At 40.8% G+C, this 23,603-nt stretch overlaps 1 protein-coding gene across 1 annotated transcript in view; it reads right to left on the bottom strand.

The window, feature by feature from the left end:
* Positions 1-1,057: 1,057 nt before the first annotated feature.
* Positions 1,058-23,603, bottom strand: part of grin2aa (glutamate receptor, ionotropic, N-methyl D-aspartate 2A, a) — a 136,174-nt gene continuing 113,628 nt past the window's right edge. The window contains exons 10-14 of the mRNA XM_046042992.1: positions 17,337-17,497; positions 11,650-11,739; positions 9,857-9,954; positions 5,011-5,249; positions 1,058-3,016 (exon numbers count right to left, since the gene is read on the bottom strand). Of these exons, the coding sequence (XP_045898948.1) occupies positions 1,058-3,016; positions 5,011-5,249; positions 9,857-9,954; positions 11,650-11,739; positions 17,337-17,497 (2,547 nt within the window). The remainder of the gene's footprint in view (positions 3,017-5,010; positions 5,250-9,856; positions 9,955-11,649; positions 11,740-17,336; positions 17,498-23,603) is intronic.

Consider the following 23,603-nt stretch of genomic DNA (forward strand, 5'->3'; position numbering starts at 1 on the left):
GCCAGAATCCCTAATAAATCTTATAGTTTAATAGAATAAAAAAGCAATACTTTGCAATTATTTTTCTATGTGCAGCGCCACAAATGAAATGCCCATCATTTGCCCTTTAGGTTTCCCTGCTTGTCTGTCCTTTTCTATCATTCTGTCATTTTGTCAGTCTTTTTTTTTATCTGTCAGTCTGTAAACATTATTCATTAATAGCACCTACATTACTCTCAGCTTCAAGTCACTATCATGTCCCTTAGCATAGGCTTAACACATAAAACCAAATTCTGACCAAGCACGCTGATGCCTAACTGCCGAAAACTGCTGGAGGCTGCACTCTGCTCATCCCTTTTTTCCCTTTCTCTCCTCTTTCACTGCCAGGTGTCTCAGTGGCCATATTTGTCAGAGTAACTAGCAGCAGACCGTTGGACTAGCTCACTGTGACGTCTCTGCCCTCCTGGGATGCCTCCATGTCTGGCCACGACATCAAACGTGTCCATCTGGTCTCCCTGTCAGGCCTGTTCTCCTCAACTAGCGAGCCCCAAGCTTGACAGTGGAGGTGGAACGGAAAAAGGACTAGGGGTTGAAAGAGAGGTTATCTCTTCTCTCTCTCCTTCTAATTCCTCTCTCATAAGATTTCTTCCATCCTCACCACACACAAAAACTGCCTCTTCCCCAACAATGCCTTTGGAGTCCTCCTTCACTGTAACTTAAACTTTCTCTGCCCACTAATGGGACTATGCCATTTCCTATCCCTTCTTAAAACCTAGGGGGTTAATGACTCCCCTCACCTTTACACCAGGATACCTTATGGCAGCGTGCTGGCCATGCAGCCAACTCATCGGTACATGGCAGAGAATGGACAAAAATGGTGATATCATCTGCAAAGAGAGTAGTAGTAGTAGTACCGTCATACCCAAGTGGGCACAAGTTCTTTTGGATTACAATGTCGAAGAGAAGAAGAAAAACGTAGTGTGGCTATGGCATCCCTTGGTGGATAACATAGTAAATAAATTATAATACAAACCCAGAGAGGAGTAAAGAAGAGAGAACACAACATTTCTTATATCAACTAAACATCTGACTCCAGACTGGGGATTTTTTTATACACCCGTCTATTGCTGAACTGGGCTGAGTTTAGGACGCCACGTGGGGCCGGGTATGCACTAGTCTTATTGGCTGAGTAAGGCATCACATGCTCTTTATTGTACATGTCATTGGCTATCCGTCCGTCCCGTGAGCAGTATGAAGTGGTGGATTTAACGGATGAGCGGAGATTGTTCGCATCGTTGCGTGTTTTGATAGGGGGCGCTCCAAGGACTGCTGCAGGTGAGGCCACTGCCAGCTGTTTGTAAATATCAGAGGAGCTACGCCCATGGACCAGTCTGCTGCTGGTGTCATCCCTCAGCGAGTGGCTGAGGAAAGGGTTGTCCGAGCCATGGGCCGGATACAGGGACTTGCTCCTCTTGCTTTCCTCCAGATTGTGGTTAAACAGCATTGACTTGGAGCCTGTGCCAAACAGTCTGCCAGAGTAGGGACGCATGCCGAAGAGGTTCGCATAGTGCGAGTCAGATGTGGAGTCCAGGAAACGATCCTTCTCCTTGAGGCTGACGCTGCGCGCAGGTCGGCCCAGGTCTACATCCTTGGGCTTTTCTAGCATGATGTTATCAAAGGAGTGCTGACGACTCAGCCTCAAGCGGTTTCTCTTTTGGACATGCGGTCCATCCGTCTGAGGCCAATACAGACCAAACATTTCATCTGGTTGCTGCTGCTGTTGGTGGTGCATGGTGGGACTGACCAAGGGGTCTGAGAGGAGCTGGTCCTCAGTAATGTCATACAGGTTGGCCATGTGGAGGCATGCTTCACACCTATTATAAGGTGAGCGTGTGGCAGAAGCTGAGGCCGAGGCGGTAGGGGTGTACGGCCCTCCTGGTGGGTAGCTAGCTGGCACTTTGGACAAGCAGGAACGACAGTGTGTCTGTTTGTAGCGATCAATGGATTCATGTGGGGAAAGGTTTTTTTCTTTCAGGCTGTAGTGTTTAGAGTAAGTTGGATCTGGTAGAAGATCTGAGTCGGTGTGATGCAAAGGCGAGGAGTTCAGATGAATGATTGGCTGCTCACACTTCCTATAGTTGTCACTGTGGTCGGAGTAGATCTCGGGATAATCCAAATCGTCAGCAGCAAGGCCACGACTCTCGCGGTAATGAATGGGATCTGAGTGCAGGCTCAGCTCTCGGTCTGAGTCGATTGTGTAGATTTTCTCTCCTCCTCCTCCTCTCCCGGTTTGGTTGGTTCCACCGCTGACCTGCTTTGTCTTTAAGTAGGACAGCTCCACCTCACTGCAGTCCCTTGGGTATTTTGACGGCACCGATCTTTTTTTTAAGTTGTCCTTGGGCTTCAGGTGCTTGTTGTTTTCTGGGTCCTTGTAGGAGGCTGCCCTGCTAGAACAGTCGGAGATGTCAGAGTGGGCTGTGTCCTCAGGGATGTAGCGCTGTGTCTTCATTGACATTCGTGGGTCTGGCATCAGCATGTCAGGCATCGGAGGGGGCCCGGGTGGCACAGAACGAAGTGTGTCCACTGACTTCTTCCACAGGGTCCTGGGCGGCTTGGCGTTTGTCTGGACTGTGTCAGCAGTTACTGCCACCTCTACTGTGTTAGGATTGGCATCATTCAGGGTCAGAGGATGTTGGCCTCCCTGAAAGATGTAGTTGTTAAGGTGGTCTTTGTGGCGGTTAGCAAGATAAGACTGCAGGTCACCAGTGTCCCCATAGATCATATCTTTGGGCGCATAGCTTCGGTTGTCAGCATAAATAAAGTTGCCTTTCTCTGCCATCATGTCCATGATCATGGGGCCAGCTGAGTGCATGAACTCACGTTTGGGTGAATTCATGCGGGAGCCACCTAGGTTAGACATGTTGGTCATCTGTTTGGCTGACTTGATGAGCTTAAGCATTTTGTCCTGGGGGCTAAAGTCTAGATCTGTCTTTTTCTTCATGTCAATGTGGACTCCATGGATGCAACTCCAGATTCCCTGCATGGAGACATATGGATGAAGAAGTGTAGTGGAGAAGGAAATTAGGAAAAGTCAAGTAAAAAAAATGAGGATAGCAGGGGAAAATGAGAGGGAGGAGTGGGAGAGGGAAAGAGATAAAATGAAATGGGAGAGGGAGAATCAAACATTAAAAGGGATTGAGGGAGAAATGGAGAGAGACAAACAGAATAATGATTACTTATCTAATCTGGCCAAACATATTCGTGCTCTGTATGTTTTATTAAAATGTATGAAATTGGTAGTGACTCAGCAAATCACAGAACCAACAGTTTTTTATCACCATTAACTTGAAACTGTAAATTAGGCGTTCTTTGCTTTTCTCTGAAGCATACTTGTTCAATTAACAAAGAAAATCCAACTACACCCTTAATAAATATGGAAATCAGTTTTGTATCAGATATGAATCTTCTAAACAAGCATTTATGATCGAGTTAAGAGGATGGTACGTTAAAAACAACATGATCATTTAGGAAGTCCTTAAGTGGAAAGGATTTAGAGTTAATCAAAAAAAAAAAACAACATACACAGAATATTGCTAAATAAATAATCCAACCAGGTTAAATAGCCCCACTATCACCACAAACTCCTGGCTTTAATAAACCAATGAAATACCAATGTATATTTTCTGAAGGGGACAAAATGTCAACAAATGACAAAAAAGTATTCTGCAGCTCCATCAATTTTACAGTACAACTGTTAACAAAAATATATAATGTAATATAGTTGATAGAAATTATCCAGACAAAATAATGTGAATAGAATATGAGAAACTGGTTAGATTATCTCTCAACTCTATGCCCCATGCCTCCAGTCTCTCTAGGGGTGTCACATTCTTTGAGAAGGAACAACAGAGAACAGGATAAATTAACATCACCACAACTGTGAGGGAGGTTAATAGAACCAATCTTTTTGTCTGGACTATCAGCTAAACAACAGCTGAAAATATAATGCCAAAAAGCAATGTCGTAGAGCTCTTATTTTATGGTTCACAGAACAAAAGCAAATTATTTCCTAACTGATCTCCCAGTTCACAAATACATCCTTAAAAGGTATTTATCACATTTATCAAATTCAGTGCTTTCCGGTTCAGCACACATTTTGTGGAGCTTATCAACACAAGATAGGCAATTGAGGATGTCTTTTGCCCTAAATCGATCTTGAGAAGGCCTTTGAAATAACATATTTTTCAAGAACCTCACTTCATCTTCTCTAAAAGTTTTTCTCTAGTCACTACCCCCCTCTGTTAACTTTGAAAACAGTCACACTCTGCCTCAAAAATAGTGCAGAGACACTGCAGTGCTTTTAAGGATGCACGTCCATGTCTTCTGTTCTCACACACAACAAGGAGGAATGCTGACCTTTTAACTGAATGAGAGAGAATAGATTGATTTAGTGCGGGTTGCCGTGATTTCACCCAAAAACATGCTGCAATTAGGATCTATTTTTGTCAAAATTCAGGGCTGCCTCGTGATCCCCTCCTCCCGCCTCCATCCCCATCCTCCCCTCTTATCCTCCTTTGTGCAGCCCTCCCTCCTTCCCCCTTGTTTCACTCACTTTCTTGGTCTCTTAGTTTAGTAGTAGCTCTCTGTATGTGTGCTTGCTTGCTCTGCTCTCTTATTCTGCTGATAGTAAATAGAACTAAGACAGTCCTATCTGAACTGGATAATGCAGCATTAACCCCCAAGATAGTTGCTGTGCCTTGGTGCACTTTATAGCCTTGAACACGACCACTATTAACCCTGTCACACCACCCCAGGCCCACATTTTCACACAGCCACATACTCACATGTTCATAGATTCAATAGCTTTTTTTCTGTGTGTTGATGTTGTTTTGCTTTGATTTTTGATTTGTAATTCTGTGTAAAGTCAAAGGACATTTTTGTTCTTCCAAACCACCAAGCAGGCTAAAGAAGGCTTGGAGAACATGCCTGCACACGCAAACATACACCTCTTATACACAAACTGCTCCTTACCCGACTGATGGAGAAAAGGAGACCTGGCTTGCCAGTGCAGACCCCAGTGAAGCAGTATCTGAGCCTCCAGTAGAAGAGATGCTCAGAGACAAAGGTGATGAGGGAGAGCCCCATGGCCGTGGCCAGCATGTAGAAGACTCCAGCCATGTTGTCCACATCCAGCTGACTGGACATAACCTCGTTCTTCTCATTGTGGCAAATTCCTGTCAGCCACTGGGCTTCTAGTTCCTCCATTTCACCTGAAAAGCAAAAGAACACAGAGAGACTCAAATCCTTTAGCAAATGGCTTATTGGCGTCTGAAAAAGCCTTAAACCAATGAGTTTTAAGGGATCAGTTCAGATCACTCATTTTATTATCCCAGATTAGGAAATTTGCATCAAATTTCAGGTCACTATCAATGACGGGTCCAAGATATTTATAATGTTCTAAAAGTATAATGTTAATAAAAGTATGAGGTGGCTGGTGGGATGATTTCTTTCTGAAATCAGTGACTGTTTTCTTGGTTTTAGTGGCATCCAGTTAGAATCAGGCCCCTTCACACCATTTGAAAAAAATTTAACACACGCCCATGAACAGATTGATCTTTATGGAGCAGACTGATGATAGCTGTATCAACAGCAGATTTTCAGGATGTGCCTATGCCCATGCTGGCCTCTACAGTCCTTGGTGTGAAGAATGTATAGCAAAGGGGACAGGACACAGCCCTGAAGAGATCCAGTAGAAGAGGAGCGCCGTTCTGACAGAAAGAAATTTGCTCTCAACCTCTGAGATCTACAATTTACATCAAGATTAAAATGAATAAGCAATTCCCTAGCTAACACATGTGGCTGGATTTTATTAAACTCAGAGGAGAAATCAAAAATTAAAAGTTGGGCTGGCATGTGTGCCAGGACCTTCTAGGTGTTTATAAAGGAAGTTGAGCAATGTGATTGAGGCATCCTTTACTCCCTTCCCAGCACTACAGTACATGCAAATTGCATGGGATCCAGAGGCTCTACCACCATTTCCAACAGTCCCCCTTTTACCAGCCTTTCAAATGACTTCATGACTAGTGATGTCAATGCCACTGGTCTGAAGTCATTTAGCTCCTTAAGGGTTTCCACAACAATGGACTCCTTCCGTAACGATGGAAACCTTTGCTGCTCCAGAGACATCTTAAATATTTAACAAAATACCTCACATAGCTGTTCTGAACAATACCCAAGCAGTCTTCAGACAAAACGTAGAAGTTCAAACCTTGAAAATACATTATTTGAGGCAAGAAATTACATTCAGGGTTACTACTGAAAAGATCCTGTAAAAGCTGCTGTTGAATCTTATCGGCTTGCATTTTAAAATGTTTATTTTAAATAAATTACTGGTAAATGGTAGGGGTGTGATGAGATTTCTAGTCAGGGAAAAAGCTTTCAACATGGAGCTTCAGCATCATATGTTGCTTATTTGTGTGTGTTGTTAATGTATCAATGTGCTGTAAATGAACAAAACAACCAGTTGCAACGTGAGTCCAGACTCTGACAAAACAACGTCCTGATGGCCATAACTGGTTTTGTTCCAAGTATTTTGTCCAGCTCGTCGAACCAAGGGCATTTGTCCTTCTCACCACTCGTATCTCCACTTTTTGTAAGGTTGTCTCGTACCTTTTATGTGCTGCTGTCAGAGTTTTTTTGCACGGCACTCATTATCCCTCTCTTTCATTTTATCGCTAACCATTTTGTAGACTTCAGTATTCTTGTGTGTGGTGTCCAACAAATGGGAGATGTGTTGTTCTGACCAAATATCTATGAGGCATTTCACCTTCTTGAAGCACCAAGTCAACCTTCGATTCATTTAGTGTTGCTGTTGTCATGGAGATGTCCCACAATGCAAAGCGCGACCTGCACGCATGAGGTAGTGATGACGTAAGGAAAGCCCTGGAAGGGTATGTGATTTGGACCGCTTTTCAATTATAGTGCGGTGTGAACAGGATTGACATATTCAGATTGATTCGGAACAAAGTATCCGTTCTGGAAAAAAAGCAAAAGGGTCCATGTGATCAATCATGACTCAGCAGGAATGATATTAGATGAAAAAAGTTGATCTACAGGAGAAACAGATCTGAAAGCAACACAGAATGACGGAGAGCTGCACTGATTCTGTTATAGTGGAGCTATAGATTTTGAATTGTCACTTGCCACCTGAATTTTGTGTTTCTCTTTACATAAATAAATAAATAATTCAACAGAAGCCGGTGCAGAAAAAAATCATCAGAATGCAGGAAATAAAGTCTTTAATGCTCAAAATTTGCATATAATTTAGCATTAAAGATTTCTTAAAAATAGGGTTAAAATCTCATCTCGTTGTGATCTTGTGAACCCAATCTCAAATCTCATATCGTCTCTAGGGGTAAGTGTCGTCACACCCCTTGTAAATGGTGACATAATCTGCAAAGAGAGTTAGTTATTAGTAGTACTTTAGAAGCAGATGTGACATATATATGGGGTTCTAAACTGAATGTCAGTACTTTTTGATGTTAGTTGAGAATCTTCATGTATTTATATTATTTAAATAAAAAAAGTAAGAACTAAAGATATTTGATTAATGTCTGTTGGGTGAATTTAGTAGATAGTGTGTTTTCGGGGGCTGTTGTTCAAAATACATTTCTTTAGGTATCCCCATCCACTGGGCGTCCAGTCCTCTCCATGTTGCCTGATAAGGCAAAGACATCACTTCTTTTTAAGGTTAGCAGGGTTTTTTTTAAGGTTAATGAAAGAAAGATACAATAGAAAGCAACAAAGACCTTATCTTTTCTCATTCCTCACTCTCTGTTCCCTTCCCTTAGTTCACCCTCCCTCTTTGGCTTCCTCTGTGACATTTGGTGCGTGGCTAATCCAATCTGTGTCATTCAGGGCTGGATAACTAAGGCTGCTAGTGAGGAAAGACAAATATCATGGTGGTGTTCGGCTGGATGTCCTAAGGGTGCAGACTCACTAAGACATAATTAACCCTTTAGAACAATTGAAGAAGGTCTGTCTCCTTAGATTTGCAAACAACATCTTTTTAGCATGACACAATACCTTGCTTGAAATTGCCAGCAAAAGAGAATCAAGATAAATAAGATACTTAGGTATCAACAGGTTACTTTGTCTCTTTCATTCAAGGGAAAAGCTGTGGGGAGCTGTGACTGCCTGCACTGTTGCTCTGACTCCAAGGGGAAGTATTGCTGAAATTCAAATTTTCTTTTGCAGTCAGACAGCTCAAGCAAATAGTCTGGTGACCAGTCAGATGGAACACCTGAACACAAATTTGTACAAGTTTTCCCACACTTTCACAGCTTTTAAGCATCTAAGACTGCAAAAAAAAAACATTTTTTAAATAATGTGTGTGTGTGCAGTAAACAAACTTTTTGAAATTCTGTCTGCTACATTACATTATTATAAACCACATTCGAGTTCAGGACATTCACTTAAAGTAACTTTCTTCAGAATGCTTATCCGCGCTTTGATATAGCCTAATTCTACCTCATAAATGGTCGGACACAAATAGCTCCTGGATTACATTTTGGTTTAACAAGTTACACTGTCAAAACCCATGAATTTAGGCTGTGGCCAATTCTCCAAGATGCATACACATTATCCAGATTGTGTTGTCTGAAGCTAGGTTTAGAAAAGTAGAGAGATCATAAATTTGTTACATTTCCAAACTATTGCAATACAGTATTCTGATTGTATGTATATTTTGTCAAAATTAAAAGATTTTTAATCCTCAAAGACAAAATGTGACCTGCTACATGTCTGTGTCAGATCTGTCTGTTTGTTCTTCACCTTCCTCTACTCTTCCCCAAACACATCTTTTATCTATCTTCTCTCTATCCAGCCATATGCTTTCCACCCACGTTGTGTCTATCGGATCAAGTAATCACTGCCAAGACACAGAGTCACTGTCATCTATCAAGGAACTGCCCTCCTTTCACTCCCAATCTCTCTCTACCTTACACACACTCTTTCCTTGTCTTCCTCTCATCCCGTGCTCCCTGCCTCATCCTCTCTTTGACATCTCTCTGGCCATCTCATACGCGCACCTCCTATGTCTTTCTGTCTCTCTCGTCACTTTCTCCCTCCATCTGTTTCCTCTCTATCTTCCTCTGTCACACCAACACTGAAGTTTGAAAGCTTGGATGGAATTAATAATAATACGGAGAAAGAAGAAAACAAAGCAAAAACAAACAAAACACTGAGCCTGATTTTTGTCAAAAATGATCCAGCCATGAAATATGATGGCCTGCGTGCTCTGCAGCCCTGAGAAAATTTGGTTAGAGAGGATTATTGTGACACCAATATTCATTTAATCAACTTCAGTGCACTTAATGTGAGTGGCTGTGAACACTTGCATCAGCAAAATGCTTTCGATGTAAAATGTAAATGAATCTGTCGCTAAAAGCTCGAGCTGTCTTGCTTTCTCTCTGTTTTGCAGTAGGAAATTGTTTATGTAAGAACTTCTGAGGCTACTGTAATAAAGGAATGTGGTGATTCAGATAGAGTAATGCACACACACACACACACACAGATCTGGTGCTGCAGAGAGGAATATATTAGAATAACTTACACTCTCTTGCCCTCTGTTTAGAGCAGCCTTTTGTGTCCAGAATAACATCAAAGGACTATTTATACTTCGCTGCTTTTCCTTTGTGCTGTCAGCAGACAAGGCAGTAGAGGTGTGTGTGTGTGTGTGTGTGTGTGTGTGTGTGTGTGTGTGTGTGTGTGCATGAATTACAATGCTGGCAAGGAACAATGTAACCTTTTGCCTTCTGGAATGGTGTCATGCACTTTGAATTTGTGTATGAGAACGCTGTGCGAGTGTGTTACTCACCATCTCCGATGATGGCCAGGATAGCCAGATCCACCTGTCGTTTCCAGTAGGAGCCTTTCTGTAGAGCTATGCCATAACCAGTGGTAGCAAAGATGTACCTGAGCACAAGCACATCCAAAACACACACACACGCACGCACAACACACACACACATAACACACATTTTAACCTTTAAGCAAATGTTTTCACCTTTATTTCTCCAGATGGTGTCACTGTGATTTGAAATATTTTTAAGGAGATAGTTCATGCATACCGATGCCTATAAATGTCATGAAGTGGAAATATAAGTCACAGATATACAATCAGAATTGCTAAAACAGTTAACAAAAATAAACAAGCAGTCCTAGTGTCTGGCCTTAAAGGGCAGGTTTGCATTTTTTCAGGTGTATCTTAAAACAATCCTGACATGCTCCATCTGTGCACTGAAACACTGTTGGCATCTTTTGTCATCCATCTGCTCCATACCAGCCACAAGGAGATCCCTTCTTATAGCAATGAATGAAAAGCCACAAGCCATTTTGAGGTTTCAGTAGTCTGTGTTAGACAAATCACGTATGCGTCTTGCAAATTTAGTTACTTTTTAACACAAAATTGACACTTTGTGTCACTATCTTACAGCTGCAGCTTAGCAAGGGAAGACTGTGGGAAACGCAAAGAGGAAATACTGCAATAAAAACACTGAAACTTTGGAAGATGCCAACTTGATTTGACTAGCTCAAACTGTTGAGGCCTCATATTATCTTTAGCTGAAGTCGCTGCACAGAAAGTGGACTGCCGGTTTTCTCGCCATCACTTACACTGAAATTGCTTTAGAAATGGATCTCTTTGCTGCCAGTATAGAGCCGAGAAGCAATAGATAAATGACCAATACTACTTTCAATGTTCATCTGAGAGTGTTGTTTTAAGACAGACTTAAAAAAAAGTGTACCATTAATCCATTAAATAATCTTTTTAAATACAATTATAAGCATTATATATATATATATATATATATATATATATATATATATATATATATATATATATATATATATATATATACATATAATCCAAGAGTCTCATATTTAGTTATGCAATGACTGCTGCCTCTTTTTACTATATGACTTATTAAATCTCATTCTCATAAAAAATGTATTTGAATGTCAGTCAAACTTATGTGGTGGCACCACATAGCTGCACTCTGACACCTGAAGACATTGGTCTCGGGACCAGTAATTTCCTGGAGTCTCCGATGGTTTCCGGGCAACGGGTCCAGACCAAGAAATTATTCGGCACATAACCCCCCGTAAAATGCAGATTTGTTGTTTTTACTCTTCGGTTTTTGTACGGACTAAACAAACAAGATAAAACATGTTAATTAGTGAACTTTGGAGGAGCTGTTAAGCGAACTTTGGACAGAGCCAGGTTAGCTGTTTCCCCCCGTTCTCTGTCTTTCTGCTAAGATAATTTAGCTGGCTGCTGCTGGTAGCTTCATATTTACTGTACAGACATGAGGGAGGTCAATCTTCTCATCTGACTAACAACAAGAAAGCAAATATGCGTATTTCCTAAAATGTTAATATTTTCTTTTAATACTTTTCCTGTGAAGACAAAGAACTCATTGAAAAAGCATTTTCTGAATCTTGAGGCTTGCATTTACATGTATCTGTGTATTACAACCATAAACAAACGTAAAAAAAAAACTTTACACAACTTTACACAATGGTGTGGCCAAAATAATGGCAGGATCAGACCATGAAGTGAAGACAATCCACAACGAAAGTGTCTTTTTAAAGCATTGAAGCTTTAGTTACCCGCTGCCAATGGTCACCAGCTTACATCCCTCATCTCTGCCGGCCATGTAGTTCAACACTGCAGCATCATAGATAAAGGCATCCAGTTTACTGCAAAGAAGAAGAAAAAAGAACAGAGGAAAGAGACAGAAGAAAACAGACAGAAGGAGGGTATAAAGACAAAGCATGAGGGGTTTCAATCTTTGAGAGTGAGTGAGAAGTGCACAGGAGGCGACAGAAAGCAGAAGAGGGGCTTATTTTTCAGAAAGTGTTGTTTGCGGATCAATTCTAAAGTGTTAAATCATCTCCAATAGGACTGCAATCCAAGCGTAACCAAACACAGAGAGGACACAGTGGGGAGAGGCTGCGGTTCAATACAGCACGCTTCACTGGTGATAGGACCTTGGAGGCATATGGACAACCTAAACAAACGTTAGACAGACACAAACATTTACACCATCTCTCTCTCTCACTGTCTTTCGGCCTCAGTCCACACACACACACACACACACACACACACACATAAATAAGCCGGATGCGAAATGGAACATAGAACCGAAAATATCCCACACTCAGACTGACATTTTCAATGTAACTGATGCCATCACTAACCGCTGCTCTCTCACGCTGTCTGTGCCTGCACACACATGCTCTCTCTCTCTCTCTCTCTCTCACACACACACACACACACACACACACACAAACACACACACAAGCAGAGAGCCCTGCTAATAGTGCAGTGACTGGTTGGCATTTACTGAATGTCAGATGCAGCCCTCTAACGGAGGCTCACAGCCGATAGTTCAGCTGTGTAATTAGCTTAACCCAGCACTGACTCCATCCACACACAGGCTGTGTGTCCAAACATGTAGGACTAGGCATGTTTGTCGATGTGTGTGCGTGTGTGTGTGTGTGTGAATACACATCACTATGTGTGTGATTGTGCACAAGTGGCTGTGAACTGGTCTGGTGCATATCTGTGAGCATGGATTTGTGTGTGCAGGTTTGGACACGCTATCCACACACACTGTGGCTCTAATGGCTTGGAGAGGGATTCAGCCATCACGATCTGTCACACCTTTATTTGAGTGAATAAAACGAAGCAGCACATATTTTCTTGGCACTTTCCATCTATACCTTTGAATGCAATCTTTAACACGGCTAAACGACCATTTAATATGACTGAATCTCATTTTACCCCACTACAGTGAAACTCTTCAGTAAAGTACATTAACCTGTCAGCAAATAGTATCCGGACCCCAAATAAAACATTTTAGCAGAACTACAATGTAAAACCTAATCCAAAACAACTTCACAAATTCACTCATTTCACACCTGTGAAATATCTTTATAATATAACATTTTGCCCACAAAAAAAAGTTTTTGTGGAGTTGGAGTATTACCATGACATTTAGAGTGTCAAATCATAATTCCAAACTCTTAAACACCCACAAACAGAAAGGCAATATTATGTCTAGAATTCAGTTCGAGGTAAAACATGCAAGGCTGTCTTCATGCTGTCATAAAAACTCAAGGGGCTGCGTTGGAAAAAAAAGAAGAATGAAATACAAACAGTCCCGGTTGAAGGCTCATGAGATGCCATGAGATGTCTTCATGTTGAATCTCTGGAAACTCTGGAAAGTTAACACAATAATAATAACGCCTCTGCTCCTCTGTATCCATATTTGAATGTTAAAAATGTTAATATGCACAGTGCCATACAGTACATTGTACAAGGTATTCTATTTGTGTGCTTTTACATAGATGTGTATATGACTTGTCAATGAAGTGTGTTGCTGGATAACACTGAGGCAAAGGTTGTAGCATGATTAGTTTTTTTGCCAGACAACCCTTGTATCCCCTTTATGGGGATCACAACTTTGCCAAAATGAAAATTAATGAAGAGGCTGCATTTTTCTTTACAGTTCTGGAGTCAGTTTGGGAACTACAGCCTGTTGGCTTTTTTTGCAACAGATATGAACAGTTCAATGTTATTAAAATTATCAGTAACACTTCATGTTTACAGCTCGCATTGTAAAGTGGATTGGTTGAGTTTGATTATGGAGTTTGCCTGTGTGGGCTCTTGCCCATAGTCCAAAAACACTTTTTGTTGCAGTTTTGGTTTTTTGGCAACTGACTGGTGACCTACGTACAACAACTAGATGGTTTCTACAGTAAATACAGCTGAACTCAAAACCCCAGAGTGTCCATCTCACAGTCAATGCAGTTGTAAAAGATGATAAATTTTATGTTTACCCAGTGCATGACCTGTGTGCAGCCCTCAAAGTTGGCCACGCCCATGTACTCCGTAATATTAGAATAGGTACCCAGTAGTAAAAAGTACCTACAGCACAAGTTCCTTGTCATCCTGTAGGTCCTACTGTATCCCATAATAATAGATACCTGTTAGTTAAAAAATACCTACAGTCAGGGTTTCCATTATATGGTAATTAGCGTTTTTTTACAGTGGAAATCTTTTGAAGTCTGACAAATTAGAATCTCTCCGGTCATAATGTCTGGAGAAATGAGATTTACAGCGCTCCAAACTTATGAAGGCATGAATTTCTCAATGGCCTGCAAAGTCAGGTATTTCAGTGAAATATATCCTGAGTGGGCAAAAGTAGCCAAAACGCTTTATGGCACTAAGACACACACCACCAACTATGTCACTGCTATTATGTAACTGTATCATATTTTATAGGGAAAATGTTTTCTGATTTTCCTTCTGCAAGACAGATGCCGAGCTGGCCTTCTTGCTGTTGTACTAGTAAGTAACAACTGCTATGTCATTGTAGCACTTAATGTTTTGCTGTGTTAGCAAAGACTTGCTAGTTTTTGATCTTAAGTAATGTAATCATCACAAATGCACATGTACCGCCATCCATATTTACAACAGCAGTATATAAATGAATTTCACTTTGAAAATGGAGGCACCAAATCACAAAAAATACTAATTAAAGTAATGTTGCTTTAAGGTCAATTAACACAGATAATATTTGACCAGGATTTCTCCCATTTGTCCAGGACATTGAAATCTTCCAGGATAAATGGACTGGCAACCCTGCCATTTCCAGATTCTTACCCCCTTATTCCCTAACTTCACATCTTGTTGCCTTATACCTACATGTATGTATCGCTACGTACATAGTTACACTGAAATTTGGAAAGAATTATGCTGTATGTTGTGGACCATAAAATAAAGTGTTACCACGATTACGATTAAGAATTATTTGTCATTCATTTAGTGAATGACATTTAAATTCAAAACTTTTATTGTACAGAAGTGATTTAGATCCCGAAATGTAATCAAATCAATTAAATTCCCCTGTGCGGTTTTCGTGGCTGTAACAGATTTTGCGTGTAAAGCCTGTCAGCATTATGTGTGATCTGAGCTAATCCAGCCATCGAGCCCCAAACAGCTGAACGCTGCAGTGTTGCTCATCTACTAATACCACTGAATAGAATTATCAATGAGGGTATTACTGACTGCACACACCTGCAGATAGCCTTGTATGTGTACAGATATACATGAGCATGTGTGTTTTTCTTGTAGTATTAGCTTACAGAAGGACGTACATTCATGTGTGTGTGTGTGTGTGTTTACCAATAAGCTGTATCTCAATACAACAACACAGGCAAGAGCAACTGAGAGTATTATAGTTGCTAGAGTGGTTTAGCATGTCTTTACATGTTTACATCCAGTTTACTTATGACTAATGTATGAGGGAGAAGAACCTGAAAGACTGCATAAAATCATGAATCATAATTTATATCCTCATGTTTGTTGTGTGTCCTTTTTCCTCCTTTCTCCTCTTCTCAATCCTCTCCATGAGAAAGCCTGTACTTAAAGATGAGAACTCTGATTGGATACCATCCCATAGCCATTAACCAATCAGAAATAACTTATAATCGTATCACCTCATCAAACTTTTTGTCTTTTACCTTAGGTTCTTTCCACCATTTTATCTCTTTTCCCTGCCATCTCTCCATTCCTTGATGTCCCCTCCCTCTGCCTCTCTTCCCATTCCCTTCTATATTCTTACCCTCAATTTTCTATTGAGGGTTCTATTTATGTTTCTATTTATTTCTAGTCTCCTGACCTTCTTTCTCCTGGCCTCCACCCTTCCTTCATTTTCTCCAATCAGGTATATTGCCCTTGGCCTCCTACCCTGCCCACTTTGCTCTTTTTCCCAAGTGATGGTGTGATGTGAGTCAGTACCTCCACTTTTCTAATCATCCAGCCCTCTAAAATTGTTCCACTCTTTACACTGTCCTTAGTTAGCTTTGTGACAAGCCTTCGTCTCTTACACACACACTGTGGAAGTACACTGAGGACAAATTATTTGAGAGAGCACAGAAAAATAACATAACAACATTTGACAGCCCGCAGACACAGAGCAGAATCAGATTTGCACACGCTTGTTTCTGCGTTTGTTTTCTCCAGCTGTTTTGGCAGCTTCTGAGCACACAAACGTTGCTTGCCAAACATTTTTTTTACACATCCAGACATAAGGGTCATGTCTTTGTCAGTTCACACACACACAAAAAATGTTTTGAATATATTGCTCCTCCATAAGGAGCAATTTGTGACCATACGTCTGTTTAGGAAAACTGGAGATTTACATATTGTTGCCTATTTTAGCCTACAGTTGCAATTATTGTACTCGTGTGGATACGCACTGTGGATTCTGGCAGTCAAACTGATCCACTTACCGTCGCCCAGTATATCCATACCAGTATGTCGAATTTGTGCCACACCTATTTTGAAAATGCTGTCATTTTGAATATAACCTCAACCCATAATACATTTAGTCTTTTTTTTTAATCCGGAGCTGAAACATGGAGCTGGATCGGATAACAATAAACTCAACCATCCCCCATTTCAGGCTCATGAGATTTCTGACAATGTGCCTCATTCATAATTGTATTTATTGTAATGGATGTAATAAGTTTCTCTGTTAAAATTATTAATAAAAAAACTGAAAAAGAAGAAATAAGAAAACCCATCCCCTTCAGAAAATCACACTAGAAATAGAAGCTAACACAAAGCTAACACAGGCACTATATATAGCTAGTACCCACTGTTATATTAATTTGACTATAAAAAGTATTCTTTTCCAGCCATTTCAATGTGATTTTAGTCATTTAGTAACCAAATACTGCTCTTTGTCTCCATCTGGTAGTTAAAAAAAACACCACTGTTCCAGTTTTTATTTTGAAGGTAGAAGGAAGGGTGTAACAGGATGACTATGGAAACCTGACGAGGTCATTATAAATCTCCTTTTCCTCATAAAAATATCAAACAGTAGGGAAAAGGAGACAAATAATGACCTCATCAGCTTTCCATAGATGACCCTCCACTTCCAGATCAAACTGAACATGTGACAGTCGTGTGTACTCTCATAGATTGACCTGCAGACTGAGTAGAGCTTAAATTTGTTTTCTTCTCTTTTGTCATCAATATACTTCTATAACACACTGCCACCAGTCCCGCTATAGAGACCAGTGCTAAAAATAGCTTCTGCTGTTCCCAATGTGGAAGCCCATTCATCCCCAGTCTCAGAGGAGCTGCCACACACAGACTCAAAAACACACATTATAGTGTTTTTTGAGGTTGAGAGTGAATATTTTGCATAAGTGAAATTGTATTTCATCATTGATCCGTAAATGAGTGTGCTCGTACATGCACACACATAGTGTTTCCATACCCCGTTTTGAGGCTGACAAGTGCGTCCTGGACTCCAGTCTGATGATATTTCACCATGTATTGGTGCATTGCAGGGTAGTTCTTCCTAATGTTCCTCTCTGTGGATCCGTTTGGAACAGTCCCAAAGCGAAACGGAGGTGAGTATGCGTACGGGTTCTGAAACTGTGATGGAGGAAAAGAAGAACAATGGAGAGAGAGAAAACACAGATGGAAAAGCAAGAGTTAAATTGCAACGTAAACACAAGAGAGAACCTGTGAGTGACACAATGTATTCCAAACATGTTCGTGTGTGTATAGGTGGGTGCCAGGCTTAGATGGGTAGATTATACCAATTGGTATCCTATTAATACAGTGTCAGTCAAAGAAAAGCAATGGACTTTCCTGTGATTAACCAGTATTTAAAAGACAAATATAATTTTTTACCACTGTAATAAACTTTATCAATGCTTTTAATATAATAGAAATACCTGCACATGTCATGTTGTAGGGCACTGCGGAATATAGCAAAATAGGATAGAAAAAAACATGTAACCCTTTCATAGTCTTTACAATCCAAGTTCAAACATGGGTAACTGACTTTACCTTAGTTGAAACCTTACCATCGGTCAGATTTGCAGTCTTTGTCTTTTTGGGAGTTGTGTTAGTAATCATATTTATATTCCACTTTTGGCATATTTTCTCTGCTTTCAGGCTTCACACACCTTCCCTTCCTTTTCAGGTCACCCTTTCCCTCTTTAATTTATTTATTATCATTTATTCATTGATCTGATTTATTTGTATAAGACCGTGTACAATATTAATTAAACATAAACGTCACCTTTACTAGATCTTCAGTTGAGAGGCCACTAACTTTTTCCCACTCTCTCTTTTCTTCCTTCTTCTAACTGAATTTCCTTCTTTTAAAATTTCTCATCAGTTCCCTCTGTCTTCCTCCTCCCCACTCTGTGTCTCTCTCAGGTATAATTCAGTTGGTGTACAGGTCAAGGTTGTTTTGTAATAGTGTGCTTGACGCTGTGGTAACAACCTACCCAAATGCACTGTGGTAACAATCTGCCCTCAGTGCCAGCAACAGATGAACCCTATCAATTAGAAGTGTGTATTATGAGCTCCACTCTAACCACATAGAGTGCGTGTGTGTGAGTGTGTGTGTGTGTGTGTGTGTGTGTGTGTGTGTGTGTGTGTGTGTGTGTGTGTGTGTGTGTGTGTGTGAGAGAGAGAGAGACAGAGTGTGTGTGTGTAGTATTGAGGAGTGGTTTCGCTACATATTATTAAAACAGTTCTGTAAAATAACATCATCACAAAACAACTTTTTCATTTATCTACATGTCTGTTGTGCTTTACTTTCACACATTCATACAACACATTAGTGAATCAACCTATAAGCAGTGAATGAAGGATTTTATTTGCATATTATTAGCATAGGTGTTGTGTACAGGGCTTGTTAAACATGTGTGTTTGATTGCCAGTGCTGAATTGTTTATCTAAACTCGTTAATCATAAACGCATCTACGCAACATATCTTTATAGATATATATGCATATTGTATCTGCCTGCACACATGTGCATCTCTGTTGTGTAATCAGGTCAAGGTGAGGGCACTTTGATAAGTCAAACTCTGCTGTGCATGTGTGTGTAAGTAGTGATGTCATGCCGTGTGTGTGTCACCATCATAAGCAATAGCCCAGAGGAGACACTCTCTCCTCACGAAGTCCCTCCTATTGTTTCTCTATCTTTCCCTCATCTTTCCTTCATTTGTGGCTCTTTTATGGTGGAGCTAAAGGCCAAAAGAGGGCACATACGACATGACTGGGGAATCGCAGCTTGGGAAAGCGCTCTTCTCTTACTGGATAATTGCCAGTGAAGGGCTTTTGAGAACGGAGGCAGCTGCTACTAATGAAAGCTTGATGCAGAGATGATGAGGAAATGAAAGAGCAGAGGCAGAGGAGGGTTTGTGGTTCAGACAGGTGGAGATAAGAGCACTCACTGTCCTGCTACAGTAGTGGCAAAGGCACTCTCACAAAATTGCAGAGCAGATCCTGAGATTTTGTTCACAGATGATTAAAAGCAGTTGCTTACAGGTCATATTTTTTTTGTAGATTGTTGTACTATTAAAGGTTATATTTTCATCACCATAGAGTGGATGTTTTATATTTTAGATAAATGAATATATTACATTAAATATATAAATTTAAATAATTTTAAAATTCTAACTCTGCGATGGACTGGCAACCTGTCCAAAGTGTACCCCGCCTTTTGTCCGATGTCAGCTGGGATTGGCTCCAGCCCCCCGCGACCCTGTACGCAGGATAAGCGGTTGACGATGGATGGAAAAATTCAAACTTTCTCGCGAGCCTCTGGTTGTCAGGTGACCTCCTAATGCTGTTTTACCTCAGCTCCTTTCCAACTGTCTGTCCACGTCTCCTCTCCTCTGCTCTTTTGTTTCATGCCATATCTCTTTTGTTGCTCTCTTCCACCTTCATTCTGCTCTTCTCCTCTCTCTATCTCATTATGCAAGTTCTGTGTTATATAAGCAAAGGAGTCCTTTTGTATGTGTGTGTAACTGTGTCTGTTATGTGTACATTTGCATGTGTCTTTGTGCCTTTCCATCGCCCACGCATGTCACTTTTCTACATGGCAACTCTCTTAATGCAGAGATTTCCATGGTCCTTGTGTGTTTTTAAGATAAATTGTTTTTTGCTTAGCAGTATTGTTGTGGTGTCACAGCAAAGTGTTGACTTGTCAATCAGCTTGTAGACTTTTCTCCTCAACTTTTTGTTACTTGAGTTGGAGTTTTCTTTGAATATCCTCAAACCTTCAAGCTGCTGAACCTGAAAGCAATTTAAGGGTGACCTTTTAAAAGCAACCCAAATATTGGTGCAGCGTTGTGGCAACAATGCATTTTTCAACATCTTTGTATGTGTTCAGACAAGCACGCCTGCTCAAGGGCAGTTGCATCCAAGAGCGCTTGTCATTGATTCCATGTAAATGTGGTGCATCAATCACACTGTAGATAGAAGATGCATTTACCACTTTAGGCTTATGTCATACTTTACAAAGAGATAAAAGAAATGAAAGACACTTTACTGTAGATACATTAATATAATTAATATAATATGTATAGAGTGCTTGGTGCCTAAATGAGCAGCTAGAGCATTTACTGAGTGAGTTCCTTAGTGGTTATATCATATGGTCAAAATGCTTTTTCTTTCAGATGAATCTTTGCACGTCGTTAGGAATAAATAAGTTGACACTTTAATGATGAAATATCCAAATCAACCCTCAAAATCCCATCCCAACAGACAGACAGACAGATCGACTGTTTGTAGCTCCAAAACCTGATTACTATAGTTATTATGTCACTGTGAAAAACTGCAACCACCCCAGAACAGCACTTGTTTGCTGAAAGTCTGTGCATGAAAAAACATGCTCTATTATCAGCTGTTGAGAAACCAGAACACCATGTCCTCTTCAGAAAGCAGAGACAAATAAGCCAGCACTGTCCCGGGTGGTCCTACAGCCGAAAACATCACAGACCTGTTCACTTGTGAATGAGACAGCCTGCTTGGTCACTGGCCAGGATGGATGAGCTCATATCACTTTGTTAATTTTATGGGAAAAATAGGACAAAAGCGCTTATGTTATTAATCCTCTATTCACTTTAGATGAGAGTAGACTCACCTAAGGAGAGTGAATTCGCTCCAGTTGTTTTAATATTTCTAGACTCTACAATCACAGCTAAATCCATTGTGACATATTGTATCTTTCTCTGATTGGCCCATGCAGTCAGTGCATCATTTTAGGAGAACCACATATTTGTACATTTGTACACGCAAAGCTGTTGTGTTTTCACTGGCCCACCTAACCGCTTCATCTGCCGTTTCTTACTTCTCACATCCCTCCCCCCCAACCCTCTTTCTCTCCTCTTTCAATGGGCAGCACGGTGTCCCAGTGAACAGCACTGTGGCCTCACAGCAAGAAGGTCCTGGGTCCAGACCTTGGTCAGCCCAGGCCTTTCTGTGTGGAGTTTCCACGTTCTCCCCGTGTTTGCATGGGTTTCCCCTGGGCACTCCGGTTTCCTCCCACCATCAAAGACGTGCACACTAAAATTCATTCCGCCAAAGTCATTGTTCTTTTTCTACCACAGGAATCACAGGGGGATCATAAGCAAGACGCTTATACGTGTCACCACCCTGAGTCTCGACTCCCGGGTTCCTAGCAGCTCCGGCCACCACGACCCGATCAACCCCCTTCATCCCTACCTCCTCGACCCCTTCATCCTTTCATCCTAGAACCTTCTGTCTAACCAAATAAACTACATGTTGTACCTTAATTGGGGTGGTCTAAGTTAGTGAACCAAAAAGCAAAAAATGACAAAATGCTCAAGTAATATTTTGTCCCAGGAGTTGTGACACCAACCCAGGGATAAAAAGTACTGGGACTTACGTTCAAGTAATAAGAAACGCATCATATTGCTCTGTGACTGCTGGATCTGTAAGTAGGCAACATTGGCATGTTAGCCGTAAGACCACAATAAGCTGATATGGGCTAAGGCTTCTTTGCTCTGAGTTTGTTTTACAGCCTTTCTGCCTCCTAGTGGTCTAAAATCATTCACCGAAAAGTTACCAACAGGCATCTCAGTGGGGAATCTTCTTTGTCATTTTGCTGGTTCCAGATGGTTCAGTGTCCAGCCTGGCGCAGCATATCTGTCTGAATGGCCATTTACCCTTTTTGTCTGGTTCCTTTCTTCCCTGACCCTCTCTGTCTTTCTATATCTTTTTTACTTTCTCCCTCCTCGTGCCATTCGTTTCTCCCTACCTCAGCCATCAACATGACCCATATCTGTCCGCCTGTTGTCTTGTACCATCTTGTGTGTCTTGGCCTCTCTCTATTCCTCAGTCGCCCTCCTGCCAGTTGCTTTACCCCTTATTCCATCCCTCCCTCCCTTTCTCCTTCTGTATGTTGTCAAAACCCTCTACATCAGTTTCAGATGCTCTCTCCTCGGAAGCATATCCCCATACATCTGTCTCTCTCTCCTCAGGAACCCATTTGTGGTCTTTCTTTTCTATTGCTCTACATTTGGCTTGACCTTTTCCTCCAATCGGTCAGCCTGTCTTCCTCCTCCTGCATGGCTAACTTGTCATATATAACTTTTTTTGTCTTCCTTTTCAGTGCATATTATCATAATTGCACCTTTGTAATGATTTACAATCACATAGTGGCACAGTAGCGGTATGATAAGTTTATATTTGTGGAAGAGATTTGTATTATTAATCTGAACGTTTTACTAATAAAAATCCATGCTTAAGCACCAGAACACTATTTCTAAGATAGCTTAGACAGGCTATGAAATAAAGCTAATTTTAGTTAGGAGAACCACATTTTAAGACAGAAAATGTGAACATATCAGTGAAATATTAAATTTTGAATGAAAACATGTCTTGTAATCCACAGTATACACATGCACTCTAAATAGTTTGAGCATTTAAATCAGACAAATAGTTGCATTGTCGATCAAAATACAGTCATTCATACAACATACAGCATTTAGTCTACGACAAATTTTAACTTTTTACTACTGCTGCATGTGTCTTCCAAAATGGCCACTCAAAAGCTAGTCTTATTTTAGGGTCCACTTTGTTACTTCTGACTAAAAAGTGTGCAGAACAAAAGAGATGAAAACAACTCCCTCATACCTCTACTGAAGTAATAGATGGAAGATATTAAGGCCTGGAGGGCTTCTAACCTTTTAAATCTTTATGAAAATAAAACTGAGGTCATTGTGTATTGACCCAGTCGGGCCGGTGATGTCCTTCCTGTGGACCTGGGCTACCTGCAACAATATGCGAAACCTATAGTCACTGATTTGGGTGTCAAAATAGACAATGATTTTAAATTTGTAAAACAAATAAATAATGTTAATAATTGTTTTTATCACTTGAGGCTTTAATCTAAAATTAAACCCGTTTTATCTCGTAAGCACTTTGAGCATGTGATTCATGTTATTATTTCAACCCGTCTGGACTACTGTAATGCACTTTACATTGGAACCAAGCCTCTCTCTTACACTTACAAAACTCAGCTGCTCATCTTATTGTTTGTTTTAAAAAGTTTACCACCTTCACTTAGGTCTACTGATCAACTTCGGCTGGTCGCTTCAAAAACCAGGTTGAAAACCAGGGATGACCGTGCTTTTTCAGCAGCTGCGGAATGAGCTACCTCCACGGGTCAAAACGGCCCCCTGCCCTCGAATCTTTTAAATCACATCTGA

This window comes from Micropterus dolomieu, linkage group LG02 (genome assembly GCF_021292245.1).
Source record: "Micropterus dolomieu isolate WLL.071019.BEF.003 ecotype Adirondacks linkage group LG02, ASM2129224v1, whole genome shotgun sequence".
NCBI lineage: Eukaryota > Metazoa > Chordata > Actinopteri > Centrarchiformes > Centrarchidae > Micropterus > Micropterus dolomieu.